Here is a 17,061-nt window from a genome sequence, read left to right as displayed (position 1 = left end):
GTTCTTTCATTCTGTAGGTTAAGCTTCTGGTTTGCAAGCAATTTTATTCCTATTGTTACTGCCCAGTGCCAAGAGGAGGGATGCTCTGCGGCCTGCGCAGGGGCGTTACGCGAGAGGACCCTCATCACGCCCCGCTCTCTCCCTTCAGCGCCGAAGAACAACGCCGTAACCTTGACCTCCAGTGGGAGCAAACGCACCTCCGCCGCTCTTAAGAGCCAAAAGACTTTATTTACTGCCGTTTACGCCGCGTCACGGCGGCAGTGAGGGGCCTCTCCTCAGGAACCCGCCCGGAGAGACGCTTCTGGCGGCGGCTCGCAGGCGGGCTCTGTCAGGGCGGGCTCCCGCCGCGGTAGCGGGGCCGTTCGTCTCCTCGGGCTCCGCCGCCGGCGCGGGGCAGCGCTCCCCGGGCGCCCCTACAGGCGGCGGGGCGCAGAGCGGGACCGGCCCCCGGCGCGGCTCCGCCTCAAAGAGGCGGGCGAGGCGGAACATCGACAGCTCGGCGCTCCCCTACCCAGGCGTCCCCCCGCCGGCTGGCTCGGGATCGATTGGCGTGCGGCCCGCCGAGCCCGCGCACTACCGAGGAGGCGGCCGCCACCGGGAGCCCAGGTGGGTACCGGCGAGCTGAGGGCGCGGGGTGGCGCCGGGAGGGCGGCCCCGGGCCCCGCCGGTTATTTCCTCCTGCCTCAGCCTCCGCTCCCAACTCGACCCCGGCTGCATGGCGCGGGCCCGGCCCTGAGGGGCCCCTCCCTGCCTCACGCCCCTCGCAGGGCTCCGCCCCGCCGTCCCGGCCCCGGGGGGACGAGGGGCGGCCGCGCAGTCACTGGTCCCTGCGCACCGGGACCGGGGCGACGGAGGGGAACGATCCCCTCGTCCCGCCGGGGCTTAGCGCGGCGCCTCCCCGCCACGGCCGGGCCTCAGGGTGCCCCTCAGGCGCCCTCCCCGCCTGGCGCAGGCCGTTCGCCGCCGGCCCCTCGGTGGCTTCCTCAGGGCTCCCTGTGGCCGCCTCTGGGCAAGGTGACCTTTAGCTTCCACTCTGACAGGCGCTGCCTGCCAACAGGTCTCCTCTTCTGCTTGTCTCCTCCTCTCCACCGTGTGTTGGCTTGTGTGTGTGTGGAGGGAGAGAAGGGAGTGTGCCCTCAGGGCCGCTCCCGCCCTTTTTTTGTGTCACTAGGCTCTGAGTAAAATTCCCCCCTTGCCCTGACAGGCGTCATCCTCCCAGATCCCTTCTCTCCTGGCCTTGGCGCTGCCCCTGCCCGGCTGACACAGGCCCAACTCCTTCAGGGCCTGTCTCGTTCACCCTGTTGGGAAAATTGAGTGTTTTTTCCAGAAAAAGTGAGCCAGCTTTGAGTGAGGTCCTGGTTTGGACTTTGCTTCTCATCCTGATAAGCACTTGACTGTTACATTTTTACTGTGCAAGTTCAGAAAATAAAAACACTGTGGTAGAAAATAAGTGTTTTGTTTTTCTTTCCAGTGGCACAGCAGGGGTCTAGAAAGTTACATATGTAAAAGCCTTAAAACACTTGAAAGATTCCTAAATAGTTATTTATGTTCAACAAGTTTAGGTTGAGGTGGTGCTTTGCTTTATTTACAGTTCTTAGGGTAACTGCAGGCATGGAACTGTTCATGCTCCGAGGTTTTCAGTCACTGGGATGCTAACCTGGTCGGAATGTTTCTTCAAGATCTTTCCTCTGATTTGGTTCCTAACACCTGTAGGTTTCCTATTTTATTTACTTTTTTTTTTTTTAAGGCTAACATGACAAGGATTACTGTATTTGCTAGTGTTTGAACTTCAGCTTGTCTGTTTTATTAGAATAAAACTCCATAATGTGACGTGGTGGCCCCATGTGTACAAATGCTTGGTCTTTGTTATGTGGAATAATACTCTTGTTTTTGAAAAATGTTGAGAAATTTTACAAAGATAAAAACGTTAAACTTATTTAATGTAAAGATATGCTTTATTTGAATGTAACATTTTACAGGACAGTATAGTTTCACTTTTCAGCCTTTAGAAAAAGCCTTTTATTTGCATAATACTGGTTATATTAACAACATTAGTTAAATATTTTCACAGGCTATTTTTTAAAGAAATAAAGGTTTAAATGGGGGTGCCTAAAATCAAGCGAACCTCATAACGAGAAACCTGTGAATCTTAATATCAAATTTAAAAAAGAACTCTTGAAGTTGTCATTTTCTTATTGTCAGACGTAAATAAATCTGACATATCTTGCTCTTCTGCTCTCTAGAACTCAACCTTACGTACAGTGGTTTAGGGAGGGCTGTGGGGTTGGGAGGCTTTTATAAACGCAGAACTGATACATTTACTGCATTCTAACCACAGGATATGGCCTGCATGCTTTTTTCCTTGTACATGTCCTGTAATAACATGCTTGATCCTGCCCTTGCAGAAGCTAATTGTAGTTTTGCAATTCACTGGTTAAAAACTTGAAGAGGTACTTAGGGTTTTAATGGTCTGATTACCACATAGGTTGAAACAGAAATGGCTGAAGAAGAGTATGAAGGGAAATATTTACGTGTATGACAAGTGTTGCTTTTCTGCTGTAGTTTTTTTTTCCCCCTCCTTGATGCAGTTATCTCTGCTATCACTTTGAAAAGCTGTTAGAGTAACTGTTGATGAGCTATTTATGGGACCTGTATCCAATTACTTCTCACACATACACCCTTCCCAAAAGAGGGGTGAGTTGTTTCACAGATGTCATATAAGAATTGTACAAAAACACTGTCGAAGGCTCTGGGCTGTTACTTTAGACCAGGCTTCCAAAACCAGAATGTTGGCATCTTGGAGAAAAGACTGGCAACAGAAGTCGAGAAAGCCAGTGCAAAACTGCTTCACATAAATGTGGAATTTTAGTCTTCCCTTTTCTGGAAAAGAACTGTAGATTGGCCTTGTTGATTATGGCAACAAAATGCAGTGTTTTGATTAGAAAAAGGATGAGAGATTAATTTAATTTGCCAGTGGGAGCGATCTATAGTCATTAAAGCTCCATATGAAACTCTTGATTTGAGACTTAAAGGGTATAGCATAAAGCATTTTTTTAAGGTAGAAATCCAGCTTCGTGTTCTTCCTGCTTTTTAGATTGAGTACAGTAAGAATTAGAGTGATAGCACTATATCAGCTCTGCAGAGAGAGTGTATTTCAGACAATCATTTTCTTTGTGATTTTTTTTTTTTCTTTCAGAGTGAGACTAATTATGGAACAGCAATCCAGAAAATGACAGAAAAACGTTAGTTGCCCTCTTCTAGGACAGTCATGTTGGAAGGATTGGTAGCCTGGGTACTCAACACCTATTTGGGCAAATATGTCAATAACCTGAACACAGACCAACTTTCAGTTGCTCTTCTAAAGGGTGAGGCTTTGGGGTATTTTCTTGTAGTGTTTTCATACTGAGATTTTAAAGAAAAGTTGATATGTTTTTGTAATAACTGGAAGGTGGAATAGAAACAGTCAATATTGTGTTTAATGATTATAAAAACCCATTTAATATAGAGTTTTGTGCTAGCACTTTAAATGTATAGTAAATTCTCTTGTGTTCCTATCTGTTGCTTTTTATCAACACTGTTAAACCAATTTATATGAAAACTTCCAAAGTATGCTTAGCATATCTTGTCAGCATGTTTTATTTATATAATATTTGAGTGTCATTTTTCTTAATACTGTTCAGAAACTTTCCTGTTGAGGGACTGTGGCAGGAAATATTCTGTAGTCTTTACCTCTTAAGTTTTGGTGCTAGTAGTTACTCCCCTGTCAATAAGACTTCTGGTTTATGTTATATCACGTTACGTTCACGATTCTTGTACTTTTACAGAGTCCTCAAATCAGTACTTTCTAATTTACCTTTTGCTGCTATTATTTGCTATTTTTTGAGGGAATATTTTATAACTCTTTAGAGCTTTTCTGTGCATACTTTTGGTAATATTGAGACAATATGTGAAGTATCTCTTTTGAAAAGACAAAGAGAAGAAGCTTTCTCCTTGGTTACAATAAAGTTCAGATTTAGAACCTTGCAGGAGATTGCTTCTAGGTGATCTCATCAAATAGTTTGAGCGTATGACATTGGAAAATTAACAAGTATATTAAATAACCATTGCAATTGCAACACAACTTGAAATGGTATGTTGGCTGTTCTCGTGAAATCCTATTTGATTTTTTTTTTTCTTTAAAAGATGATGCTAGTCATTTTAGACTAATAATGTTCAGGCTGGCATTCTTTTGGCATAATTTTGGTGTAATTTTGTTTAACAGACTTGTCTTTTTTTCTGCTTTGTGTAGGTGCTGTTGAATTGGAAAACTTGCCACTAAAGAAAGATGCCTTGAAGGAACTGGAATTACCATTTGAAGTAAAGGCAGGTTTGTATTTTGTTTGTGTGTGCAGGATGAATATTTATAAACAGGAAGTATTGCATATTTTAGAAGAACCTTAACCTGTGAGTCAGAAGCTTGAACAAATGAGGTAACCTGGTTTTCAGGTAATCTACTTTAGCTTGTTTGTTTCTTACACCACTTTTTCTTGCAGGTTTTCCAAGGGTGATAAAGTATGTTTACACGGGAATCTGATAGCATCTCTCTTTTGTATATCTAGGTTTCATTGGCAAAATAACACTGCAGATACCTTTTTATCGCCCACACGTGGATCCATGGGTGATATCTGTCTCAAAACTGCACTTAATTGGTGCACCAGAAAAAAAGGAAGATTTTGATGAGGAAAAGGAGAAGTTGCAAGAAAGAGAACACAAGAAAGCCCTTCTTCTAGCACTTGAAGAAAAATGGAAAGTGAGTCACACTTGTCTTTCATGGTGAAAAAACCGCTATGGTAGATGGATGGCATTTAAGTCTCCTAACAAGTAGGAGAACGAACTCATAGGAAACCAAGTTAGAATTTTATTTATACAAGCTAACAGTGCAATTTCTGCCCCCCTGCCCTGTCACGTCGTGTGTCCCACATATGTTGGAGATGCTGAAATCTTGGGGTTTTTTTCCCCTTTCTCCCTGTTCACAGTAATTTCAATATAAGAAGGTGTGTTGTTTCCTGACCAGTTGTTTCAGTGGTGGTTAATGTTTATCCCTATTTTCTCTTTTAGAAAGAACGACAACAGAAAGGGGAATCCTACTGGTACTCAGTTACTGCATCTGTAGTCACAAGAATTGTGGAAAACATTGAAGTAAGTCTTTGCATTGTAGAGCTTTTCCCACTTGTTAAGAATTACCTGTGCCCACTGTGCTTCACATTATGTAGTCCTCAGGAAAGAAATATGTAAATCAAAGGTAGGTGTTTGGCAGAGGACAGTCCCTTTTCAGACTGAACCTTCATAACTTCAGTCTTAAACTAGTCCTGATGGGGACTTCCGGAAAGACAAAACCCTCCATCCTGCTTTTACCAAGGGGAAAACATCAACTTTTTTTGGTTTGTAACAGTAGATAGGTAATGAATTTGCATGGAATCTGAGGGTTTTGCTCACATTTCAGTTCTTTTAGTTATAAACCCACCAAAATACTGTTTATGAAGCAGAAGAGCATGATTTGTTTTGATAAAGAGGTAATTTATAAGTAAACATATCTCAGAGTTTCTGCTGATCTATGATTTTGATTATTTGACTACAAATTGTCTCTCAAGTTAATTATTATTCTTCTATTAATAAAAATCTGCCATGTATCTCCTGAATATCAAAATGACTCAGAAGTATGGCTTTTACACTCTGTTGCTTTTTCTGTTTAGAAGTCCTAATGTAGTTAATGACATTTTAGCAATGTTCACATCATTAATCATTTGTGTTTAAGAAACAGGAGCTTTCTACATATTACTTGCTAAACTTTGCTCACCTCCGTGAAAGGACTATCCTTCTTTTTTCTTATGATAGACTGAGTATATTATTTGGTTGCATTTCAACTCACTAGAGGCAATTTAGAGGCCGGATACCTCAGACCGTTTGCTTTTCCTGGTGTTAGAGAAGGATGTATTTGGTGCAGGAGCTCGAGGCGAGAGTATCTATACTTTTCTCAGTCCTGGACTCTACGTTCTCTGAGCAATCACAGTAACTCGGTGCTCTCAAAGGTTTTACCAATATAAAATTAGCTTGGGTCACCTTGTATTGTTTAGTTTGTAATTCTGGCCCATGCTGATGATTCCATTACCTAAAACAAATTTGAGTCTTCGGTTGGCGATTACACATTTGCCTTTAAAATGGAGGAGAATAGAAGGATAGCAAAAGAAAGTACACTGTCTTGTGAAAGTGACTGGTTGTTTTTCGGGAGAAGGGCAGGGACTGGTGGTATCTGAGGAGAAGGCAGAGCCAGGGAGTACAGAACAGAAATGGGGAACAGGATTTCTGAGGTCTAAATAACTACCAGAAATTTGTTGGATAAGTACAGAAATTAAATATTAAATTGCTTCAGTATTAATGAATAATACTGCTGTCCACTCAAATCATCTCTAGTAATGGCTTTTTTTCTGTTTAGCTAAAAATTCAAGATGTCCATGTGAGGTTTGAAGATGGTGTCACAAATCCTTTGCAGCCGTTTGCGTTTGGCATATGCATCAAAAATGTATCAATGCAAAATGCAGTATTTGAACCAGTAAGTATAACTTTTTATACAAAAACTCAGCTAAGATGTCGTGCTGTATTTTCTGGATGCTAGTAAATATTTAGTAAAATATATGGCATTTTAATAATGTGGTTATTGTGATAAATTGATTCTGGGCATTTCATGTTGTTTATTGAGAATGTAGAACGAAGAATTACATGACACGTGGTGTGTGATCTTGACTTTATTCCACTTTTTCTACTTCAGGTAGAGAAGCTAATGCGGAAAAAACAGTTGGATGTTGCTGACTTCAGTGTTTATTGGGATACCAACTGCACTTTATTGGGTGACCTGCCTCCTGGTCAGCTACAGGTACAAGAGAGATATTTTTTTGTTGTTGTTAAGTCTCCTTTCTATATTGCAGACCAAATTGACTTAGAATTCATTTGATGTGGTGCTTTTAAGAGCAACAGAAGGTTACGGTTTCAGGCTATAACGATAGGATACACGTGCAACCCACAAAGGCTGTGCTGTGAAATACCTTGTTTTACCTTTGAGGACAGAACATGTTTAAGAGGGCTTTTTAATGGACTGGCATGCTTATAAGTGTATTCTAGGATACGAAACCAGTGCATCCTAGTAAGTGTTGTACGCTCATTCCTTATAGAATAAATCTGCTTGTAACCCACAGGAAGCAATGGATAGAAGTATGGAAAGCCGTGATCATAATTACATCATGGAACCTGTATGCACTTCTGCTCTTCTTAAGAGAAATTGTTCTAAGGAGCCTTTAAGATCACGCCAGACTCCGCGGCTTGAGTGTGACATTCAGCTTGAGACTATACCCTTGAAGCTTTCACAGGTAAATACCAACCATCTTCATTTAACTCTCTGTGTCTGGAACAGACTGTTGAGAAGCAGGGCACGTGAGGCCATCATGAACGCCGTGCTGTTGGATGTCCAAACTAGGTTGCGTGGGTACCTGGGTGCTCTGGTTGCACACTGCTTTATGGTCAGAACGACTGATTAAAGAAGCTACTCCTTTATGTTTTGGTTATCACAATGCCTACAAATTCAAATTGGTAGTTTGACATAGAGTGCATTTTTTCCTTCCCACGTGCTGCTACTGTTTGTATGTCAGTGCTTCTGAAGATTCTGCTGGTAAAATGCCATGTTGAATTATCTACCTCTAAGAAAACAGGTGCTGATTCAAACAGTGAAATACCTGTCAGAGTAATAAAATTGTGGTAGTGTTTGTAATGGCTTAAATACCAATTATAGTAGCATAAAATTAATACTTTCTGAAGGATTTAGTTTTAGAAGCAACTGAAAGGGATATACTAAATAAGTTGTTTGTAAGTAAGGACGCCTTTAAATTGAGTGTCACACATTAACTACTAGGTACTGGGAGAAGATATGTGGCACTAGAGAAGCGAATTATGATTAACATTAAGCTTAATTTTGAAGCTATATGCAGGCCATTGATGCAGATAACTAAGCCTGTGGTTGATTTTTTGTTTGTTTTGGTGTATACCCCCCTCCTCCCCCTTTGCTTTGGAAAGCACTCCCAATATTGCCTAATTGATCTGTCTATTGTTTTACCAAAAGATGCAGTATCAGCAGATCATGGGATTTTTAAAAGAACTGGCTAGAAAGGAACGACAGCTTAAATTCAGGAAGTGGAGACCAAAAGTTACAGTGACAGAGAAGTAAGTATATCTACAGATGTGGTGGTGTTAATATAATATTAAAAACTATACTAAGAGGCTAGAATGAAGACAAATATAAAAAGGTAGATAATAATCATATATTAGAGTTTCAGTTTTCATGTCTTGTTCCCCTACTTCATAAATCAATTCTAAATATTCAGATGTAATTCAAATTTAGAACAAAATTATTCTTACCTGAGATTTTAAATCCTCCTTTCACAGCTTCCAGGAACTGAAATTAAGTTGAAGGTTCTACCCCCATGCACACACTCTGATGTTCTGAAATATTCTTTGTGGAAAGAGCTCCTTTTAAGTTTCTTTTAATGATAAATAAGACAGATGGTATCAGTTCAGACCAGAGGTCTTTATAACTCAACATTTTGTTGTCTGTGCCTGATATGGAACAGCTTTACTAAGTCCCACTAAAGTGGAGGGGACTTTGCAGAGCACTGTTCTACACAGTTTGTAGAAGTTGCCCACACATGTTGGCTCTAATGCTGGTGCTTTTTTCTGACCAGTTGCCGACTGTTTTTTCACTGAATCTCTCTGGACCTTTTAGCAGTTTGTCATGCATTTGGGTTTTTTGAAAATATTGCTAATACAGTGATTTTAAAATGTTTCAGCTGCCGAGAATGGTGGATTTTTGCTTTGAATGCAAATATTTCGGAGATCAGGGAGCAGAGACAACGTTCCACCTGGGAGTTCGCGTTACATCGGGCCCGAGATGCAGTATCTTACACTGACATGTATTACAGCAAGTTGAAGGGGGAACTGCTGTCTGCTGCAGAGCAGGTATTTAGATTTGAGTTTTCTTATATTTGGTTTGTTCCATGTTCTCAAACTTAAATCTGTTCTATTTCAGAAACATCTTTAGTTTTACTGCAGGCCATTTTCACTGAACAGACTGTCTTTTGACCATAACTGAGTTTTTAATACTTGAAACCTGGGCTTGTGGGAGGTGTCTGTGCAGTGAGATTCTTGTGGTTTTGTTTTGCTATGCAAAAAGCTGTCCTTTTTTTTTTTTTTTTTCAGCTGTGACTGATTTTCACCAAAAATAGCATTAACTCTCATAGAAAGCTCGTGTCAGTCTGTGACATGCTTTCTTAACTTGTGTTTCTCTGTAGACTCAAAAAGTATTTAAATATCAGAAGTGTGTCAGGTCACCCGTATGGTTGGGTAGATAATGTAGGAAAAACTGTGGCTATTTGAGAGTGTTTAGGGGTGCTTTGTTGGGTTTTAGGTTGGTTTGGGTTTTTTTATTTTTCCGCAGTTGATTTTAGGCAGAAGAATTTAGAGGGAAAGTGCCTCTAATAATGAACCTGTGTCCTAGCTCAGAAAGAAAAAAACCTGTGAAATAAAATTAGTTTCTTTTTATAATTAGCTGCAAGGTGTATTGAGACTTTTTTGTTAAATCAGTTCAGGGCACCGTGTACCTCACCTTAATTACAGGTGCGATTCTACTGATACTTTAAGTTGTATGTAGTCGTTACTTGTGTTCTTTAGACATGAACTGTAGGAGTAGGTCACTGTACTGGAAACTTTATAGTACCTGGCAAAGCAGGAGACTTTTCCCTTCATACAGTGTGTGCTGTCTTCAGCAGAGCTGTGAAGTGTAACAAGGGCAATGCCATTGGACTAGAAAAATGCCTTTTACTTTCTTGTTTCATTCTATATTTTTTAGACATGGGTGGTGAATCATAAGCTTCCACAAAGAACTTCTTAATCAGTACAAAGAAGACAACATGTCTGAGTGACTGAATATGAATACTACGTTGTCCTAATTTATGCAGTTCTTTTCCTCTACCTCCTTTATTCAAGATAGAACCTTTTTTTGCTCCTGGCTAAGTTAGTCATTCTGTTAAATCAGCTTATTTTCCATGGCTTACATTTTGTGCTGTGAACCTTGCTTCTGATGTGTGGTAGAAGGATATAGTTGGGCAAGGAATTTTTACCATGAAAAGTCATAAAAGAATGTATTTTACAGTGCAAGTAAACTTTATTTGTAATACAGGGGAATAGCAGTGTTACAGTTGCCCACATGAATTCTGTTTATTTTCATGTGCTTGAGCACTTGGGTACTATCATTAATGCCACATTAGTTTTTTCCGTGAGTCTCTAATTTACTCAGTGCAGAGATGTTTGACATGTTTGTGAATGAAACACTGCATTCTTTTACTGCAGTTACTTTATATTTTTTTGTCTTTTCAGGCAGAAATGCATCGTATTGAGGATGAGCAAACTTATGAAGAGTTGAAGATACTGTATGAGATAGTTCATGATAAATTTCATGACCTGTCTGAGGTGAGGAACATTCTGCATACACGGTAATATTTGGAATCTTTAAGTGAATTATTCTGAGGCATTGTGTTCTGTTCCGCTGCAGAGCGTCAGCATATGTTTGTTTTGATTTGGAAGTGTGGCATTAATGCTAAAATTGCAGCCAGTGCTCGGTTACTCCAGTTATTACTGTTTCGCTTGCACAGTGAAATCTTTTGCCTACTCGTACGATGATCTTCCTCAATAGTACCTTGCCCCTTGCCAGAATTCCTAGGGCAAGTACTCTTCATCTTAAAAACAGAGAGTGGAAAATAAAGGCCTATAATGAATATTTTCCCAGAATAAATATATGGCAGAAGTGAGCCTTGTGTAAATGGCTTTCTTTTCATAAAATACAAACTAATCTCTGTAACAGTACAATGTTGTGTATCTTTCAAATACAATTGCTAAAATTTAGAGCTGTGTTTTATGGTGTCAAATGACTTCTTATTTGGTTTAGTGTTTCTAGACTAAGATTTAAATCATGCTATATAGCTTTATGTATGAGTATGCAGCAGTTAACTGATTATATGTTTGTTATTTCTTTACCACTGCTCTCCTAATAGGCTAAGTATTGATTGAAAATATCACTGCTGGTATACTGAAGAGTGCTGAGTAAACAGAACATGGAACTGTGTTTCTATTGGGACTTTTTTGTACACTTGTGATATTCTTTCACTTGCCAGTAGTAATGTGTATGTCTTCAATGTTCAAACATAGAGTGTTAAAGAGCCGTTGCCTGATTGCCCTGGAGGCTCCCCTACAGCAGAGTCCGCACATGGCAGTAGCACTGGAATGCTGCAGTATCTTCAGTCTTGGTTTCCTGGTTGGGGAGGTTGGTATGGATACACTCAGCAAACGTACGAAGGTGAACCTTTTGAAGGGCTTCTCCCAGACCCAAAGGAACAGTGGAATCCAGAAGACATACTAGGTATGGGAGTATAGGGGTTTTCTGTTTCTTTTTAAGGCTGCTGATGCTACCATAGTTAGATACCTCTTAAAGGTGAATAGAAACAGCTCGGTGGTTCTGTACTGTTCAAAGATTACGTGTGTCAACAGACGTACCTAAGCAGAGCCTGTCTACAGGTTAAGAACCTGTTAAAAAATCTCAGTACCTCGTGTAGCTGTTTATTTCTAAAGTGATATATAGAATATATTTGCTTCCAGTATTATAGATATTCATGGCAAAGAGCTCTGGGACTTTTTCTGTTTCGGATGGGTGGGGTGACTGGTGCTATGACTGGGTATAACATTAACAGTACTGGGTTACTGGGGTCTTCGTAAATTTAGGTTTACGTTACCTTCATTGAAATAGAAGAGTTCTACAGAATACTGGGATTTGTTAAGGAAGGAGGTGCATCTGCTTTATTTTTTGTTTCTGTTTTTCTCCCCTAGAGCTGGGGAAGTCTTTATTTTCAAATTCAGAGAAACCTTTTTATTCTTTAGTAGCCTTCGAGAAACTCAACTTATTTAATGTGTTGTTTTGTTGGTATTTTTTTTAATTAGGTGCAGATGAATTTTTTGATCCTGCTGCAGATGCTTCTAGCATGAATACCTTTACAAAGAGAGATCATGTTTTTGCTAAATTAAATCTACAGTTGCAAGGTGGCTCTTTCACTCTGTTGCATAAGGAGAAGAAGATTGCACGTGCTGAGGAGACTGCTTTTATGCAGCTGGAGTTTTCAGGTATTTATTGAGTCAATTTATGTTCTTTCTCAAAAAAAACCCCAGGGCTCTGTCCACCTTCAAGCCTTCCTTTGATTTTTTTTTTTTTAAATTCTTTAAATTACTATGCTGGAACAAAGTTCAAAATGAAAATCTGAAAACAGCTTGTGGAAATTGATGTATCAAGTGAAAATAAGTTTCTGTCTTCAGATGTGTGAATGATTTCGACAGAAATCTAATTTTAGACATCGCTATGTGCGGAAGGAAGACAACTATAGAAATACTTGCTTAGCAGTCATTGGAATTTATTCCAAATTTCTGTGCTTAATTTGTTTAGTAGAAATAAAAATACGTAAGCACTTCCAACAGACTTGTTTGTTGGATGATATTTGTTATCAGTAAAATTTAAAAATAACCTATGCTGTGTGTTAAAAGAAATAAAAGCATATTATGTATTTATATTCCAGGTGTAAAGATCTTAGCAGAATCCCTTCCTCGCAGAAATTCTTCCCTTCTCAAAGTTCAGCTCGGTGGTCTTTTTCTGAGGGATCTGGCAACAGAAGGGACCATATTTCCTGTTCTTGTTTTCCCGAATCCTGTAGGTGAAAAAAACTCTTTTAAGTTACTATGTAGGATGCATGAGTCTATATGAAAATAGTTACATTCCAAAATTCAACACATATTTTTCTTGGTTTGTGTCTATTCCAGAAAGAGAACACAAAAGTCTTGAAGAAAAAATTGCAGTTGTTGAACTTAGTTTTCCCCTCCCTTTCCAAAGATCATTTGTAGAGCTCCTTGTTGTTTGCTCTGTGTGCTTGTAACTTTAATTTATACTTACATGTGTTGGAAGAAGATAATTTGTTGAACAAGATTTGATTTTTGGAACAATCAGCATTGCTGCTTAATGAGTGATGGTTCTTTTTCATAAAACTCATTGGTCCAAGTAAGGTTTTCTTTCACCTGTACACTGTTACACTAAAAGCAGAAATGCAGAAATATTTTTTTTCTTCCTGATAAATTGATGAAAAGATTTCAAATACCTCTTCTGAGCAAACAAAATTTTAATCTAACTCTATGACAATTTCCCGTGTATTTTGTATTGCGTAATTTGTAGAGGACCAACTGAAATTTGCACTTCAGTCTGTCTGGTACATGAGGAGATAGTGTTATCTTCTTACTCATACTTCCCTCTCTCCTTTGACTACATCAAGGAAAAAAACCGCATATAGTAATCTCAGACTATCCATGTAATTCACTTATAAAGTGACCGTAAGACTAGTACAGAAAAGACTTTTATGCTTATATCAGGTGGCTTGGTTGATTTTATCTAAACAATGTTTTTCTTTTAAATTCTTCCTAGCAAAAAGAGGTTGGCTGCATGTCTTCTTTTGGACTCCAGAGTTTGTCCTCAGAAATGACTAATCAGAGCGCTGGTAAAGATTTCATTTTATGTTTGATGATAACAAGCGTATGCGAGAATTCCTACAAAACAGAAATTTCAAAACTGAGTGCCTGAAGTTTGAATTCACGCAAATGCTTTTTGCAAATAGTAAAGATAAAATTGTAGAAGCTTTGTTCAGATATAAGGGTGCGGTGGAAGTTGACTTTAAAGGAAATGAGTAAGAAAAAATGTATTTCAAGACAACGGGAGTTTCCCTTGCTCTTTGTCTTGGTCTAAAAAAAAGAAAAAAAATCGTTAAGAGTTCAACATTAAGACTCCAGTTCTGAAAATGTTTTTGTACCTACAAATGTTGGATCCTGTTGATTGTGGGAGTTGATCGAATGACTTGCATTTAAGTCACTGAAGAATTTTCAGATGGGTACTACTTTCCTAGTAGTACCAAGTAGAAAGTAGTTATTAAATTTGTTGGGGTTTGTTTATTGCTTTTGTCCATTTGTTTGTTTTGGGTTTTTTTACAGCTGCTTTTTGTAACTCTTTTTTTATTCAGTTGCAGATCCAGATGCCCCAGTGTTTGAGATGCTTTATGAAAGAAATCCAATCCACAGTAATTTTGAGAGGCGCCTGGAAGTCAGTACCAGACCTCTAAACATTATTTACAACCCACAAGCCATTAAGAAAGTAGCTGACTTCTTCTACAAGGGAAGGGTTCATACCTCAGGTTAACCTTTAATGTGTTTTTTTTTTTGGTGGGGTTGGTGGTATTATATCTTTGATATATCTTATCTTTGATTTTTATTTATTTTCATTCTTAGAAATATAAAACACTAATCAAAGAATCTCACTTTAAATTCAAATTAAGCAATACTCTGAGTCTTGCTCAGAGCCCCATCCAACCTGACCTTGAATGTTCCCAAGGATGGGGTATTTACCACCTCTCGGGGCGACCTGGGCCAGTGTCTCACCACCCTCAGTGTAAATGTCTTCCTTATAGCTAGTCTAAATCTGCCCTCTTTTAGTTTAAAACCATTACCCCTTGTTCTGTTGCAACAGGCACTGCTAAAAGGTTTGTCGTTGTCTTTCGTGGAGCCCCTTGAGGGACTGGAAGGGGCTCTAAGGTCTCCCCAGAGCCTTCTCTTCTCCAGGCTGAATGCCCCCAACTCTCTCAGCCTGTCCTCATGGCTGAGGGGCTCCAGCCCTCCCAGCATCTCTGTGGCCTCCTCTGGACTCGCTCCCACACGTTGAAGATGCCCCTGCTCATTGTAGGGGGGTTGGACTAGATGGCCTTTAAGGGTCCCTTCCAACCCAAACTATTCCATTCTATTGATATTTATTTTTTTTCTTTCTTTGTTTAATTAAATTGGGGATTTTGCTTGGGCAGACTCCTGAAACTTCAACTTTAAAATTGCAAGTTGCTGCGATACCACATGGTGGATGTTCATGATGCCTAAATTAAAATGCATGAAATAGGATGCCTGTTTCTGTTCTCTCTCCTTAAAATTGGTGGAGACCAACCGGTTTTTTGAGAGGACAGTTAAAAGCAGAATATTTTACTGCTAGAATTTAAAATATATCTTCTCTTTCTTCTCTTTCTTCTCTTTCTTCTCTTTCTTCTCTTTCTTCTCTTTCTTCTCTTTCTTCTCTTTCTTCTCTTTCTTCTCTTTCTTCTCTTTCTTCTCTTTCTTCTCTTTCTTCTCTTTCTTCTCTTTCTTCTCTTTCTTCTCTTTCTTCTCTTTCTTCTCTTTCTTCTCTTTCTTCTCTTTCTTCTCTTTCTTCTCTTTCTTCTCTTTCTTCTCTTTCTTCTCTTTCTTCTCTTTCTTCTCTTTCTTCTCTTTCTTCTCTTTCTTCTCTTTCTTCTCTTTCTTCTCTTTCTTCTCTTTCTTCTCTTTCTTCTCTTTCTTCTCTTTCTTCTCTTTCTTCTCTTTCTTCTCTTTCTTCTCTTTCTTCTCTTTCTTCTCTTCCTTTTTTTTTCCTGATTCAGTAACAGATGAACAAAATTATACCTAGTCTGTTTTATATCTGTTGTGCAGGTTTTGGATATCAGTCTGAGTTAGAGGCAAGAGTGGCTGAAGCTGCCAGAAGACAGTACAACAAGCTGAAAATGCAGACAAAAGCTGAAATCAGGCAAACTATTGATCGTCTACTAGTAGGAGACTTCATTGTAAGTTTTTGCCCCCAAAATGCTTATGTAGGCTTTTTTTTTGCCATATGATTTAGGACTTGAAGCTCTAAAGCATGGAGTTTTTTGTTGTTTGTTTTTGTGGTGTGCTTTTTAAGAAAGTGGGGAGTTTTACTTGTGTTATTGTAGTATTCCTTTTGCTGTGAAACAGTCCATTTTTGTGCTGCAGACCTGTTGTGAATAATGGCAGAATAGTAGTTTTATTTTCTTGACCCCATTACTGAGATGACTTTATGCCAGCTTACTGGCTCTAGTGTGCCTTGGAGCTCTGCTATGTCAAACTTACTAAATATCTGTGTAACATATTTAAAGATTATTTTCTAAATTAAAAAGTTGTTCTACCTTGATTTGGTCTTGCTTATTCTACAGTCTTCAAGTAATACTGGTATATGTATCACGATCATTAATCCCTAACTTTGGAGTTAGCTATATTGATGCAAGATAGTTGTTTTACATCGTTTTCAGTAAAATGAAAACATACTTGTTCTGGTAACGTGATAATTTGATGTTTGATAAAACAGCGTCGGCTGTGGTTTGACAGGTGAGGAGGTGACTCACTAGCTTGATTTGTCTGACATGGCTTTTTCTGTATGTGAGGGGAGCCCTATTTCTTATGGGTTATTACATCTTTCTTTTTATCTTTCAGGAAAACAGCAAAAGCTGGACCGTGTGCCTTGATATTTCTGCCCCTCAGGTGATCTTTCCTGATGATTTCAAATTTGCGGATCCAGTGTTAGTTGTTGTAGATCTGGGAAGAATATTACTTACCAATTCTCAAGGTACGATCTAGAATTATTGCAGCTTTCCCTTTCTTTCCACCTTCTCCCAGAAACCCTTCTGTCTGTGTAGAAAGTAGAGACGTCTTAAGTTTATTTCCCCTGTATATGCAAAGTCATATGATAATAATTTTGCTGTTATCAGTAATTTTTTAATTAAGATTGATGTATGGTTTTAAAAATAACGGGGGAGGAGTGGTGCAGGTTTTTTTGTTTTGTTGGGGGTTTGGGATTGTTTTGGAATTAACTTTTAAATCAAAGGCTTCCCTGTCATACCTTGCACCTCTTGACGGCTGTGAGTAGGCGTGAAGATGGTGTGTCAGGTGCTTTACCATAGATCTTAGCTTAGAGCGGTATAATATCTAGCTGTTGAATGCTTTTTTGGGGCAGTATGCCAGCAAAAGTATGCTTTGAATGAGCCCTGCAATTTTGGAGTCACATGGATTTCTGTTCTTGGTACGTGTGTCTATAGGACGTTT

At 39.4% G+C, this 17,061-nt stretch overlaps 1 protein-coding gene across 3 annotated transcripts in view; it reads left to right on the top strand.

The window, feature by feature from the left end:
* Window positions 1-3,196: 3,196 nt before the first annotated feature.
* VPS13D (vacuolar protein sorting 13 homolog D) overlaps window positions 3,197-17,061 on the top strand; it is a 99,508-nt gene continuing 85,643 nt past the window's right edge. For all 3 annotated transcript variants that reach the window (XM_074161607.1, XM_074161606.1, XM_074161605.1), the window contains exons 1-17: window positions 3,197-3,365; window positions 4,289-4,366; window positions 4,599-4,789; window positions 5,098-5,178; window positions 6,473-6,589; window positions 6,806-6,910; window positions 7,230-7,400; window positions 8,147-8,247; window positions 8,871-9,039; window positions 10,456-10,548; window positions 11,284-11,494; window positions 12,070-12,249; window positions 12,696-12,826; window positions 13,589-13,661; window positions 14,178-14,348; window positions 15,658-15,788; window positions 16,453-16,585. In XM_074161607.1, the coding sequence (XP_074017708.1) occupies window positions 3,269-3,365; window positions 4,289-4,366; window positions 4,599-4,789; window positions 5,098-5,178; window positions 6,473-6,589; window positions 6,806-6,910; window positions 7,230-7,400; window positions 8,147-8,247; window positions 8,871-9,039; window positions 10,456-10,548; window positions 11,284-11,494; window positions 12,070-12,249; window positions 12,696-12,826; window positions 13,589-13,661; window positions 14,178-14,348; window positions 15,658-15,788; window positions 16,453-16,585 (2,233 nt within the window). In that variant the 5' untranslated portion in view covers window positions 3,197-3,268. The remainder of the gene's footprint in view (window positions 3,366-4,288; window positions 4,367-4,598; window positions 4,790-5,097; window positions 5,179-6,472; window positions 6,590-6,805; window positions 6,911-7,229; window positions 7,401-8,146; window positions 8,248-8,870; window positions 9,040-10,455; window positions 10,549-11,283; window positions 11,495-12,069; window positions 12,250-12,695; window positions 12,827-13,588; window positions 13,662-14,177; window positions 14,349-15,657; window positions 15,789-16,452; window positions 16,586-17,061) is intronic.

Source organism: Numenius arquata, chromosome 20, assembly GCF_964106895.1.
Source record: "Numenius arquata chromosome 20, bNumArq3.hap1.1, whole genome shotgun sequence".
NCBI classification, from domain to species: Eukaryota; Metazoa; Chordata; class Aves; order Charadriiformes; family Scolopacidae; genus Numenius; species Numenius arquata.
The sequence above is the reverse complement of the archived record's forward strand: the minus strand, read 5'-3'. Positions and strand labels throughout refer to the sequence as shown.